Source organism: Cervus elaphus, chromosome 20 (assembly GCF_910594005.1).
Source record: "Cervus elaphus chromosome 20, mCerEla1.1, whole genome shotgun sequence".
NCBI classification, from domain to species: Eukaryota; Metazoa; Chordata; class Mammalia; order Artiodactyla; family Cervidae; genus Cervus; species Cervus elaphus.
The window spans coordinates 25,443,549-25,456,536 of record NC_057834.1 but is presented as its reverse complement, the minus strand read 5'-3'; the positions used below and the strand labels follow the sequence as shown (position 1 = coordinate 25,456,536).

The following is a 12,988-nucleotide window of genomic DNA, read 5'->3' as shown; positions in this document are numbered from 1 at the left end:
AAATGTTGATAGGTTACTATGGGCCAGGTACATATTATGCATTTGACCTGTTTTCTCATAATATTCTCATACCATAATCTGAGAGAAGTGCCCATGGTAGCCCAGACAACAAATGACAAGGCTGGGTATGAATCCAGCGAGGTCAGTATTACTCCGTGACTGGCTCTCTCCTCTTACACCATGATACAACTCAGGGTAATGGGTTAAACAACCTGAAGAGTGAGAAAACATTAAATATACACACACACCAGAAGCCACCAGCAACTAAAAAGCAAGAATTTAAGGGCAAAGGAAAGGCTTCATTCTAATGGTTCATTCTCTGATACCCTTACTGTACATATAAAATACCTTCTCCTACACTGGCATGCACTTCCTATACCTACTAGGGCTTCTGAATAAGCATTCTGAGGAACAGTTGAAGGATTAAATAATTAAAAATCTCAAATAATATTACAGGTCAATATATATATATATATATATATAAAATAGGTCAAAAAATCCTTAGGTATTAAAACAAGTTAAATGTAAAATATGTTCCTATGAAAGTGATCTTCCACATATAACAAATGTGCTTAACAACAATCTCTAGCATCAGTGTTACCTTACTAACAGATACATACTTAAAGATCTTGAACCCATTTCTTCATCTACAAAATGAGGATAATAATGCCTACTAACAAGATTATTTTGAGAGTTAAGCAACAAAATCCTAACAATTTTACCTGGAAAATAGTCACTATTTTTTAAGGCAACAAAGGAACACATTCATCAACTCTATTTAGATCATAAAGCAAGAGGTAAATACTATTTAGGCAATATATCTACTTTTATTTTTGGTATTTCAATAATATTAACTTGACATTTAAAATATGATACTATAATGATAGCAGCTGCTATTAAGATCTTACTGTGTTAACAGACACTGTGCTCTAAACACTCAACACATATATTCTTTACTACATCCCAACTGATATTATCCTTAGTTCACCAAAGGCATGAAAGTGAAAGTGAAAGGCGCTCAGTCGTGTCCGACTCTCTGTGATCTCATAGACTATACAGTCCATGGAATTCTCCAGGCCAGAATACTGGATCTTCCCAACCCAGAGATGGAACCCAGGTCTCCCACATTGCAGGCAGATTCTTTACTAGCTGAGCCACAAGGGAAGCCCAAGAATACTGGAGTGGGTAGCCTATCCCTTCTCCAGCGGATCTTCCTGACTCAAAAATCGAACTGGGGTCTCCTGCATTGCAGGTGGATTCTTTACCAATTGAGCTATCAGGGAAGCCCGAAGGCTTAGCAAAGATTAGCTGTTAAGTAATGGTGCTGAGATTTGAACTAAGGTCTGCCAAAGCCTCAGCTCCTTACCACTAGTGAGTGGTTGATCATACTGACATTTGTCAGCAACACCTTAGAACAAATTAAATGACAGGCTCAAGTGCCGATGAAGAGTACTGAGCATATGTCTTTCACCTCCTACTGCTCTCACACCCCTTGTCTCCTACAAAGAAAGTCATCATTATTATTGCATAAAACAAATTCTCATTTCCTCACTTTCTGCAATGAAATAGCAAATGGTCTACACACTTTGAAAAGTTTTTCAGTCAGGAATGAAAAGAGGAAATATTAATCTATAAAGTATTAACAAACTAAAATAACCTTCCTCCCCCATTAGACTATAATGGAGGGATTATTTGTCTGTACTCTGCTGTATCCATGACCCTATGTAGCTAAGCTCCCAATACGAGGCCTACCAGCTCCACATTCCTAGTATCATTTACCATGAAGTGAATCTCTTCTTAAGCAGGTCTTATACAGATGCAGTTTAACATCAATAAAGAGTTTTAGAATTCACTGAAAACTCCCACAGATAATTTTACATCAAAACTCTGCTATAAGATAGATATTTCTGTTTATCCAATTTACTGATAAAATAGAATCAGACAGATTAAATAACTTGCCTTAAGTCATACTTGATTCACACATAGTGCAGACAGAAAAATAATCCCAGTTGTCTGACCAAAATTCCTACCTGCCCACATATCCATTTATCTGTAAAACTGCAAGCTACTAGCTAGCAGGGTTTGCCTAAATCACCTAATACGGTACACCAAGGACAGTACATTTTAATGCTTCTTGATATTACATAATAAAACTAAGGCAATCCACCAGCTACTACAACCATGTTTTTAATAAAAATTGTTCCACTATGGCCTTCTTTTATTTTGTGCTGATAATCAACAAGCAAAATTCCCTCACATTAGGTTCTAAAGCCTCCCACAGTACAAAGTAGGATGAAAGTAGCAGCATAAAATAACCCATTACTAGAAAGCTTTAACATTGAGACTATCCAAGGCAATCAATGATTCATAAAAGCAAAAAGTAAGATTTACCTTTAACTTAAGTGATTCTCCAAGTAATGTTCCCTTATAATCCGTTGTATAGGTCCAATCATACGGTTTAATAACCTCTTTAGAGTGTTCACCCTCCGTCCTCAAATACCAAAATGAGAAGGATCAGATTCAGTGAGGTAGAATATAGAACATCTGTATTCATTTTGTTGTTTAGTTGCTAAGTTGTGTCCAACTCTTCTGTGACCCCATTCATGCATCACACCAAATTACATTCTATACATAATATAAAATATCCTATTAATAAACACATATACTTGTCAAAATTCACTAATATAAGATCTTTCTTAGCTTTCCTGTACATTTATTGTTATTTAACCTGTCATGAATTAATAATGTAGTCTCCCCAATTAATCTGTACACTGCCCAAGGACATGCTTTAAAGCTTTATACTTTTTTCAAAGAACCTAATACACAATAGGAACAAAATAAATAACTCTCGATTTGATTATGAAATAAAATACATTTTTCATTTTCTTTAGTTTCAATGCTCCTTAGATTTTCAATGCAAACCATAAGCAAACATTTTTCTTCAAAAACAGGAATATTAAAGTACACAGTGCAATGTGTCTTCACTAAAGAACACTGAAAGCTCAAAAAACAAAACCTTCCATAGCTCACCTCAACTGTCATTGAATTTAACTCAAGAAGTACTCAAAAGGGGGTAATTAATCTTTTATCAATGAGAAAAATGAACTCTAGAATGATTCAACTATCAAATTTAATAATAATACTAGCCCTTCATTATAATAAAATATCACAACTGAATACTTTTTCAACTTTTTTCTATTTCAACCCCTAACTGCCCAGATCCTCACCTGCTTTCCTGCCACTCTTCAGCACAGGCTACTTTAAGCATTCCTTGGTAGTTGTTCACACATCTTAATGCATCTGTAGCATTGAACTCAATTCCAAAGCCAGAGCCATGCTGGATTCTTAAAACATTGTCTCCAAACATCATTTCGGGGAGAGATGGCATATGCAATTCATCAGCTAGCCTATGCATAATCAAAAGTCAGAAGGATTATTTTATATCACTGTTGGCACTCTTGTTTCCTTTTGATCTCCACAGAATACCTTTTACTCCTAAATGAGTTAAATAATATATGATTTAGTAAGATGATATAGTTGTAAAGTCTATAAATGCTTTCATCATCCATTGTCTTTGTGTATACCTTTTTGGCACTGTACTAGGTAGTGGGCTAAATAATAAGATAAGTAATAAATATACAAAAAATACATAATACAATGTCAGCTAGTCATACACGAAAATTGAAGCAATGCAATGCAGGGGTACCATTTAAGGTAGGATGATCAAAGACAAGTCTGAGATAGTTGAATCTGAGCCTCAAAACTACCCTGTGAGCTAAGAAAGGCTCAGAGAACTTAAGTAGCTTAATGAAATGACAGAGCTAGTAAGTGGTAAAACTAGGCCTCTTTCCATTATACTAGCCTGCTTTATAAAAACTTGGACCTCAACTGGCTAGTTTTATTACATAAGAAAGTTATATTAGACCTACCATGAGACCAAGATCACAAATTATTAACTCACAGATATGTTACAACTCAGAGAAGGCAATGGAAACCCACTCCAGTACTCTTGCCTGGAGAATCCCATGGGCAGAGGAGCCTGGTAGGCTATACAGTCCATGGGGTCGCTAAGAGTCAGACATGACTGAGCGACTTCACTTTCACTTTTCACTTTCATGAATTGGAGAAGGAAATGGCAACCAACTCCAGTGTTCTTGCCTGGAGAATCCCAGGGACAGAGGAGCCTGGTGGGCTGCCGTCTGTGGGGTCACACAGGGTTGGACACGACTGATGCGACTTAGCAGCAGCATGTTACGACTAGCCTCACAAAATACCTTTTTAATATTTGAAATAACTGGCAAAATTATTGAGTTGCCAATAAAAATTGAGAGATTTTTGAGAGATCTGGACTTTTGGTTTCTCTTTGGAAAATAAAAAGGAAGATTTGGCCAATACTGAACCTGTATTTCCACTTGACACCAGCTGGCGGGAACAGAGTAGAGGGTTCTCGCTAAGTGGGGTATGAGCTTGCTGGTTCACCAATCCCCTTGACTCTTTAGAAAGCTGAGTTTGTAACCCTTGTTTTAAAGATTTTTAAGTGGCTACTAGTTACTTCTGAAAAAAGTAACTCTATGTATAGGTTTTTTGTTGTTGTTTAGCTGTTATGTCCGACTCTCTTGCCTGCCAGACTCCTCTGTCTCTGGCATTTCCCAGACAAGAATACTGGAGTGGGTTGCCATTTCCTTCTCCAGGGGATCTTTCCAACCCAGGGATTGAACCGGTGTCTCTTGCATTGGTAGGTGGATCCTTTACCATTGAGCCACCAGGGAAGCCCCTTATGTATAGGTTACCATGCCTTACAACCCTATCACCTCAGTTACAAGCAGGACTTTCAGTTTAGGGATGCAAGTTCAGCTCCTCAAACAAGGGCAATTATCTATCGGCTAGCAGGAACCCCTGAAGTTTAGCCTGAGAACTCTGCCCAATACAGTCATGCTGAATTGAATAATGGCCAATTAACTTTATTCTGATCCCTCTTTTCGTAAGTTTGGATGGCAGTTGAATAAAGCACACACCAAGAGATGCGGCATGACACAGACCATGAGGGAGTGAGGAGGAGAGAGTGAAAACTTTAAGTAACAGCCAGAGAAGCAGGCAGAGCACACGAGAGACCGAAAAACAAGGATAAGAGGAAGGCTAGGGACATCTGTGGTTGTTCTGGTCATAAGCACTGTTCGTCTTCTGAGCTGAATCCTGTGTTCAATTATTTCCTCACGTACTATTAAATTCTCATCACTTGAGGCAACCGAGGTGGACAGGGATGAGAAGGGGGTAGAGGGCTGGGGCAGGGATTCTCTTTTCCTGGCAACCTGAAAGCATAACCAACACAGAGGCCCCATGGAATCAATTTTCTAATTATATTTTATATCAATTTTTAAATTTTATTGCTTTCAGAAAATTTTCAAAAAGTATTATATACTTTGTTCACAAACAAAAACTATAAAATGTTACTTCACCTTTTCCTACTGATCAAAGATCATCACATTTAACAAACTTGTTAAGACAAGGTCCTCAAGTTCAACTGAGGGTTTATACCTCTAGCTGCTCTAGAATGTAGGTATCTGCCCCTGAAGCACCCTCATCCCTCTTTATTTTGTTTTAACCTATCAAAGGCTGGAAAAAGCAAACAATCACACTTCTTTAAACTGCATAATGAATAAAAAGAGAACAGGAAAAATAATAATAATTCATTTATTAGGGCAAAGAGACTGTAGGGATTTTTTCTCCTTCCTTCTGTTTCTAATACAGTTAAGTGCCAAGAACTTAATCAAATTTATATTCTTTGACTCAAAATATCAGCTTTGGGAAATCTGTAATAAAGAAATAAACCCCAATGCAGGGAAGAAAAAAACTACATACATTAATACTCATAATCATCTCATTTATAGTAGTAAAGAAGAAATACTCTAATGATAAGGAAATAAATAGTTATGTAAGCTGCTGTCTGGGCTTCCCAGGTGGTGCAGTGGTAAAGAATCCACCTGCCAATGCAGGAGATGTAAGAGACACGAGTCCGATCCCTGGGTCAGGAAGATTCCCCTGGGGTAGAAATAGCAACCCATTCCAATATTCTTGCCTGGAAAATTCCTTGAACAGAGAAGCCTGGCAGGCTACAGTCCAGGGAGTCACAAGACAGACATGACTGAGCGACTGAGCACACAAACTATTGTCTATCCAGATGATAAAATATTACGGAATCATTAAAAATATTTAAAAGGAGAATATAATAATGTTGAAAATGCTTATGAAACAACAGTTAAGGAAAAAAAATCAGGCACACTGTATGTTCATCAGATCTCTGTGTTTCTGTACATAAGCACATATCAGTGATCTAACATTTTAAGTTGCACAACTTTAGGGTGATATCTGATACCATTAATTTTCAACATAAATTTAAGTAAAATTTATTCTTTTGTTATTAGGAAATAGAAAATAACAAATACAAGAGAGACCAATACTCCCGTTCAAATGCCACAGGCAAGACGGACAGCAAAAATATCATTTTAAAAAAGAGAGAAAAGAAAAGAAAATGTGGTTTATATATACAATGGAGTATGATGCAGCCTTTTAAAAGCAGGAAATTCTGCAATATGTGACGGCATGTATGAACCCTAAGAACATTATGCTGAGTAAAACAAACCAGTCACAGACAGACAGACACTACATGATTCCACTTATTCATAGAATCAAAGAGTGAAATGGTAGTTGCCAAGGGCTAGAGGAAGGGAAAAACGGGCTGTTAATCAATAGGTGTAAAATTTCAGGCAAGCAAGATGAATAAGTTCTAGAGATCTGCTATACAACACTGTCCCTATAGCCAATGATAATGCATTCTACATTTATGAATTTGTCAGGAGGGTAGAATTCATATTAAGTGTTCTTACCACAATAAAACAAAACTTTTAAAAAAAGAAAATACTAGATACTTAAAAGACTAAATTGGATGGATTATAATCAGAATAAACATTTCATTAAAAGATTAGATATAAATAAGCTGCAACCACTGGAAAGTGCATATGAAATATAAACTAATATAAGATGTGATTCTGTGGATTTTCCCAACATATCTGAAAAAATCTAATAGTCCTCTGAAATACTGCAGTTAAATATATGTCAAAAGAATACCTGTCAATAACTTACATTTCTTCAAATGTCCTAAATTCAGAGTATCTTGAACAAAGGTCAAACAGAATATCTTAACCCCATTTTTAATGGCAAAGTTTACTCTGTAACAAACAGGTATGCCTATTTATAAGGTCAAAGAAAAGTCAGCAGTGGCCACGGGTCTGGAAAAGGTCAGTTTTCATTCCAAGCCCAAGGAAGGGCAATGCCAAAGAATGCTCAAACTACCATACAACTGCACTCATTTCACATGCTAGCAAAGTAATGCTCAAAATCCTCCAAGCCAGGCTTCAACAGTACATGAACCAAGAACTTCCAGATGTATAAGCTGGATTTAGAAAAGGCAGAGGAACCAGAGATCAAATTGCCAACATCCACTGGCTCATAGAAAAAGCAAGGGAAATCCAGAAAAACATCTGCTTCATTGACTATGCTAAAGCCTTTGACTGTGTGGATCATAACAAACTAGAAAACTCTTGAAGAGTTGGGAATGCCAGACCACCTGACCTGCCTCCTGAGAAACCCCTATGCAGGTCAAGAAGCAACAGTTAGAACCCAACATGGAACAACCGACTGGTTCAAAATCGGGAAAGGAGTACATCAAGGCTGTATACTGTCACCCTGCTGAGTGCTAGTTAGTGCTAGTGAAAGTCGCTCAGTTGTGACTTACTCTTTGCGACCCCGCGGACTATACAGTCCATGGAATTCTCCAGGTCAGAATACTAGAGTAGGTAGCTGTTCCCTTCTCCAGGGGATCTTCCCAACCCAGGGATCGAACCAGGGTCTCCCACATTGCAGCTGAGCCACCAGGGAAGTCCCTGCTTCTAAATTTATATGTAGAGTACATTATGCAAAATGCCAGGCTGGATGATGCTCATGACTGAATCAAGATTGCCAGGAGAAATATCAATAACCTCATATAGGCAGAGGACACCACCCTGATGGCAGAAAACAAAGAGGAACTAAAGAGCCTCTTGATGAAGATGAAAAAGGAGAGTGAAAAAGCTGCTTAAAACTCAACATTCAAAAACCTAAGATCATGGCATCCAGTCTCATCACTTCATGGCAAATAGATGGGGAAACAATGACAGACTTTATTTTCCTGGACTCCAAAATTGCTGCAAATGGTAACTGAAGCCAGGAAATTAAAAGACACTTGATCCTTCAAAGAAAAGCTATGACAAACCTAGACAGCATATTAAAAAGCAGAGACATCACTTTGCCAACAAAGGTCTGTCTAGTCAAAGCTATGGTTTTTCCAGAAGTCACGTACGGATGTGAGAGCTGGACCATAAAGAGCACCAAAGAATTGATGTTTTTGAACTATGGTGCTGGAGAAGACTCTCGAGAGACCCTTGGACTGCAAGGAGATCAAACCAGTCAATCCTAAAGGAAGTCAATCCTGAATAGTCATTGGAAAGACTGATGCTGAAGCTGAAGCTCCAATACTTTGGCCACCTGATGAAAAGAGCCTACTCATTGGAATAGACCCTGATGCTGAAAAAGATTGAAGGCAGGAGGAGAAGAGGACGACAGAGAACAAGATGGTTAGATGGCATCACCAATTCAATGGACAAGAGTTTGAGCAAACTCTGGGAGTTAATGAAGGACAGGGAAGCCTGGCATGCTGCAGTCGATGGGGGTCACAAAGAGTCAGATTTGATTGAGCAACTGAACAACAACAAATTTATAAGGCCAAGAAGACAGGAAAAGCCTTTATAGGATTAACATGCCTTAATTCATTAAAGGAAATTTCACTAATTCAAAGAAAAGTGAAAGCATTAGTTGCTCAGTTGTGTCCGACTCTTTGTGACCTCATGGACTATAACCCACCAGGTTCCTCTGTCCATGGAACTCTCCAGGCAAAACTAATGGAGTGGGTTACCATTTCCTTCTTGAGGGGATCTTCCCAACCCAGAGTTCAAACCCGGGTCTACTACTGCAGGCAGATTCTTTACCATCTGAGCCACTATATATTAATCCAAAATTTTCCTAATTCACTTAAATATTAATATACAACAACCAGCGATGACCAGCTCAGTGGTTGGACCATGGAGAAGCTCCAGAGCACTTCCCAAAGCCAAACTTGCATCAGAAAAAAAGGTCACAGTCACTGTTTGGTGGTCTGCTGCCAGTCTGATCCACTGCAGCTTTCTGAATCTGGGGGAAACCATTACATCTGAGATGTATGCTCAGCAAATTGATGAGGTGCATCGAAAATTGCAAAGGGTGCAGCCAGCACTGGTCAACACAAAGGACCCAATTCTTCTCCACAGCAACGCCTGACTGCAGGTCACACAACCAATGCTTCAAAAGTTGAATGAACTGGGCTACCAGGTTTTGCCTCATCCACCATATTCACCCAACCTCTCACCAACTGACTGCCACTTCTCCAAGCACCTCAACTTTTTGCAGGGAAAATGCTTCCACAACCAGTAGGAGGCAGAAAATGCTACCAAGAGTTCATCGCTGAATCCCAAAGCACAGATTTTTACACTACAGGAATAAACAAACATTTCTCATAGGTAAAAATGTGATGATTGTAATGGTTTCTATTTTGATTAATAAAGATGTGCTTGAGCCTAGTTACAATGATTTAAAATTCACAATCCGAAATCACAATTAGGTTTGCACCAGCCTAATATATAGCACAATTATATATATGGTGCAATATGTAGCAGAGAAAGTTATACACAGAGGAAAACTCAGAGAATAACTCAACCTGTGGTGGGATGAAGCAAAATTTTTCTTAGTGACTCTGCAAGAAAGTTACCTTTTTATTAATTATGATACTAAATATCCTTTCAAACTCTCTTCTGGTCACTTTCCTCTGCCTAAATCTGTCATTGCTCCCTAGAGTTCCACCTCATGACCTTTTTCTTTTCTTCTGGATGATTTCCAGACAATCTTAATTCACTCTCAAGCCTCCAGGTACCAAGTGATGATTCCCAAACATAAATCCATAAATAAATCATCTTTTTTAAGCTCCAAGATAAGTGCCTAATACATCTCCACTTCATAAGCTATATTCAATTCATACTTCAACAAACTAAACTCATCCTCCATCCAACACCTGCCCCCAACTGTTCTTCCTCCTGTATTTCTCACCATGTCCAATGGTAAAACTTTCCAGGCATAACCCAAGCCAGAAATCTTGCCAAGAGTATAGATTCTTCCTTTTACTCTTACTCCTCCTATCAAGTGACCATCAAATCACTTAATCTCTAAAACCTCTCCTCTCCTCTCTACCCTTCTAACTGGTCTCTTTCCCCAGTCCTGCAGCCCTCCAATCCAACCGCCACATCATGTTCAGATCTTTCAGAGTGTACACCTGATAATTTTGTTCCTTTAGCATAAAATAACACCTGGTGGTAGTCAGATAAAATCCAACAAAACTCCTTAGCCTGGCATAAACGTTCACTCAGTGGTACCTTCACTGCTCAGGAGCCTATCTGCCACTGGCTTCTCACTGCAGTTCTTCCCCTCTGATACCTCACGCTCTAATCACACAGGAACTGTTGTTCAGGCCTCCCACTCTCTCTGACCCCCCTGGCTTTCCACGTCCCTCTGGACCTCCCCAAACCTTGTCAAGATTCAGCTCAGGCATCACAACGCATCACAGTTGTCACTCTCACTGGCCCTGCGGCGCTACACACGAGCCCAGCCCCACCCCATCCCACCGACTTTATTAAGATCCATTTCAGGCATCTCAATTTCCCGGATGCCTTGTTCCCCGCCTCAAAATAAATAAATAAATAAATAAATAACCCTGCAGGTACATCTCTATCAATTCACACTGTACAACTGTCTGTCTCTCTCACAAGACTGAATTCCTCGAGGCAGAGGCTTTCATCTTTTGTATCTCAAGCGCCTGACATGTTAAAAACCAAGCATATATACCACCCCTGTTATTAACCCTCAAGAAAACAGTTCACAGCCACCCAGAAATAGTCTAAAGGTGGCGCTGGCTTTGGCAGGTAGAGACCTGCGGGAAGGGGCAGTCCACCAGAACAGTCATGCTCTACTCAAACCCAGGCGGAGTGACTTTCACGAAGCCAGAGCCTGCCGAACCCGAACCGAAGGACAGGAAGTGGTGACAGGGATATTTCCTGGTGTTGTCAATTCAAAGGTCCCGTCCGGAGGGACACGAGCCTCCGCCCTAGAGGAGGGCTGGGGCTTCGCGGGCCTCGCTCGCCTCCAGCTCAGGCCCAGCTCCAAGGCCCACACCCCGATCCCAGCCCTAGAGCCTCACTTCTCCACATCCGCCGACTTCATGATGTGGGTCTTGGAAGCCGTCAGCTTCCAGGGCCCGAAGGAGAAGTCCTGGTGGCTGCTCTGGAAGCCGTGGATCATCATGGCCGCGGAAAGGCCAGCGGGGGCCACACGGAACAGGTTGGAGCTCGGGCGGCAGCTGCAGCGGCGGCAGATACCGGTCCCTCCTCCTCCTTCCAGCCCGGCAGCCTAGACTTCCGAGCCGTTACCATGCCCGGCCCCGCCCCACCCCACCACGCCCCCTGCCGGCGACACGGACGCAGGCCCTCCTTTCCGCCTTCTCCGTCCCGCGACTTTTTGCTTCCGGGACCAGTTGCCGAGGTTGTGTGACCCACGTCTTACGTCACGACGCACCTGAAAAAGGTGGGGAGACTCAGCTGAGGGGCGAGGCTTTGGCAGCAGGGGATGTGGCTAGGGGCGCGCACATCCTTGGATGACATCATCTTGGCCCCTTCGCGGAAGCCCAGTGTTGGAGAATCCGACGTGATCTTTGTAGAAAGTTACTGAATTGGTGTAGAGGAAATGCCCAGCATTTTTCCGTTGAAGACAAAGTTCTTAAATCACTTAGAGTTTAGGAGGTTCAGCATCAAGTGCGGCAAGACAAGTGGACCTCTACCTACTATTGACTAAGACTCCTATCAAAAATTTCATCCTTCAGACATTTCAAGAGTGTCCTGGTCTAGCTATTACCTAAGCTTGTGTTATGGTGGAAATAACACTAGAGATCTAGTGCTACATTCACCATTGCAATGCTGTTCTGTGCATGCTTGGCGATTGTTTAGTCTCTAAGTGGTGTCCCACTCTATTAGGAGCCTATGGAGTGTAGCCTGCCTGGATCCTCTGTGCATGAGATTTCCCAGGCAAGAATACTGGAGTGGGTTGCCATTTCCTTCAGGGGATCTTCCTGACCCAGGGATTGAACCCACATCTGCTGCTTGGCAGGTGGATTCTTTACCCCTGAGCAGACAGGGAAGCCCAATCCTTGGCAAACCACTTAACTAATGATTTGGTTTCAGCTGCCTCAAAATGCTATGCGTTTATGTTAGAGGATCTCTCAAATCTTTCTTTCCGGCTTCATTTCCAGCAACCCCCTCTTAGGTCTACTCACCTGCACTCCTCCCTACTACTGAGACCTTACTCTTACTGTTCTATATACTTGAAACTGTCATACTCAAACCTGTCCCACTTCAGAGTCAACCTGGAACTTTTTTAAAAGTATAGATTCCCCAGTCCCTGTATTGTAGAATCCAAAGTCACAAAACACACCTCAGAGGACTCTCAAGACAGTGGAGTACAGTTTATTACACCAGCATGTCCAAGGGGAATCGGTTCCCAACAAGGACCCAAGTGATTTCGGAGGACTTGGTTTTATACCCACCCACCCTCCACATGACTGGATACATGTTAGTAATTAGTTTTATAACATGCAGGGGTGGAAGAATTAACAATTACAAGATGCAGGTGCAGGCACTATCATTAGTCCAACTGAGACAACCTGATCTTTACTTCCAATCTTTGTTTGCTGTCTGTGAGGAGGGGGTTCCCTGGTTTTTCTTCAATGATGGTAAACAGGGTTCAGGCCCAGTTCACATCC

The 12,988-nt window shown here is 40.8% G+C and overlaps 1 protein-coding gene across 3 annotated transcripts in view; it reads right to left on the bottom strand.

The window, feature by feature from the left end:
• TIPRL (TOR signaling pathway regulator) overlaps positions 1-11,729 on the bottom strand; it is a 55,247-nt gene extending 43,518 nt beyond the window's left edge. Inside the window, exons 1-3 of one of the 3 annotated variants that reach the window (XM_043877005.1) lie at positions 11,375-11,729; positions 3,228-3,407; positions 2,392-2,491 (exon numbers count right to left, since the gene is read on the bottom strand). In XM_043877005.1, coding sequence (XP_043732940.1) covers positions 2,392-2,491; positions 3,228-3,407; positions 11,375-11,478 — 384 coding nt within the window. In that variant the 5' untranslated portion in view covers positions 11,479-11,729. The remainder of the gene's footprint in view (positions 1-2,391; positions 2,492-3,227; positions 3,408-11,374) is intronic. The other 2 variants (XM_043877007.1, XM_043877006.1) reach the window with 2 other exon arrangements.
• Positions 11,730-12,988: the final 1,259 nt, after the last annotated feature.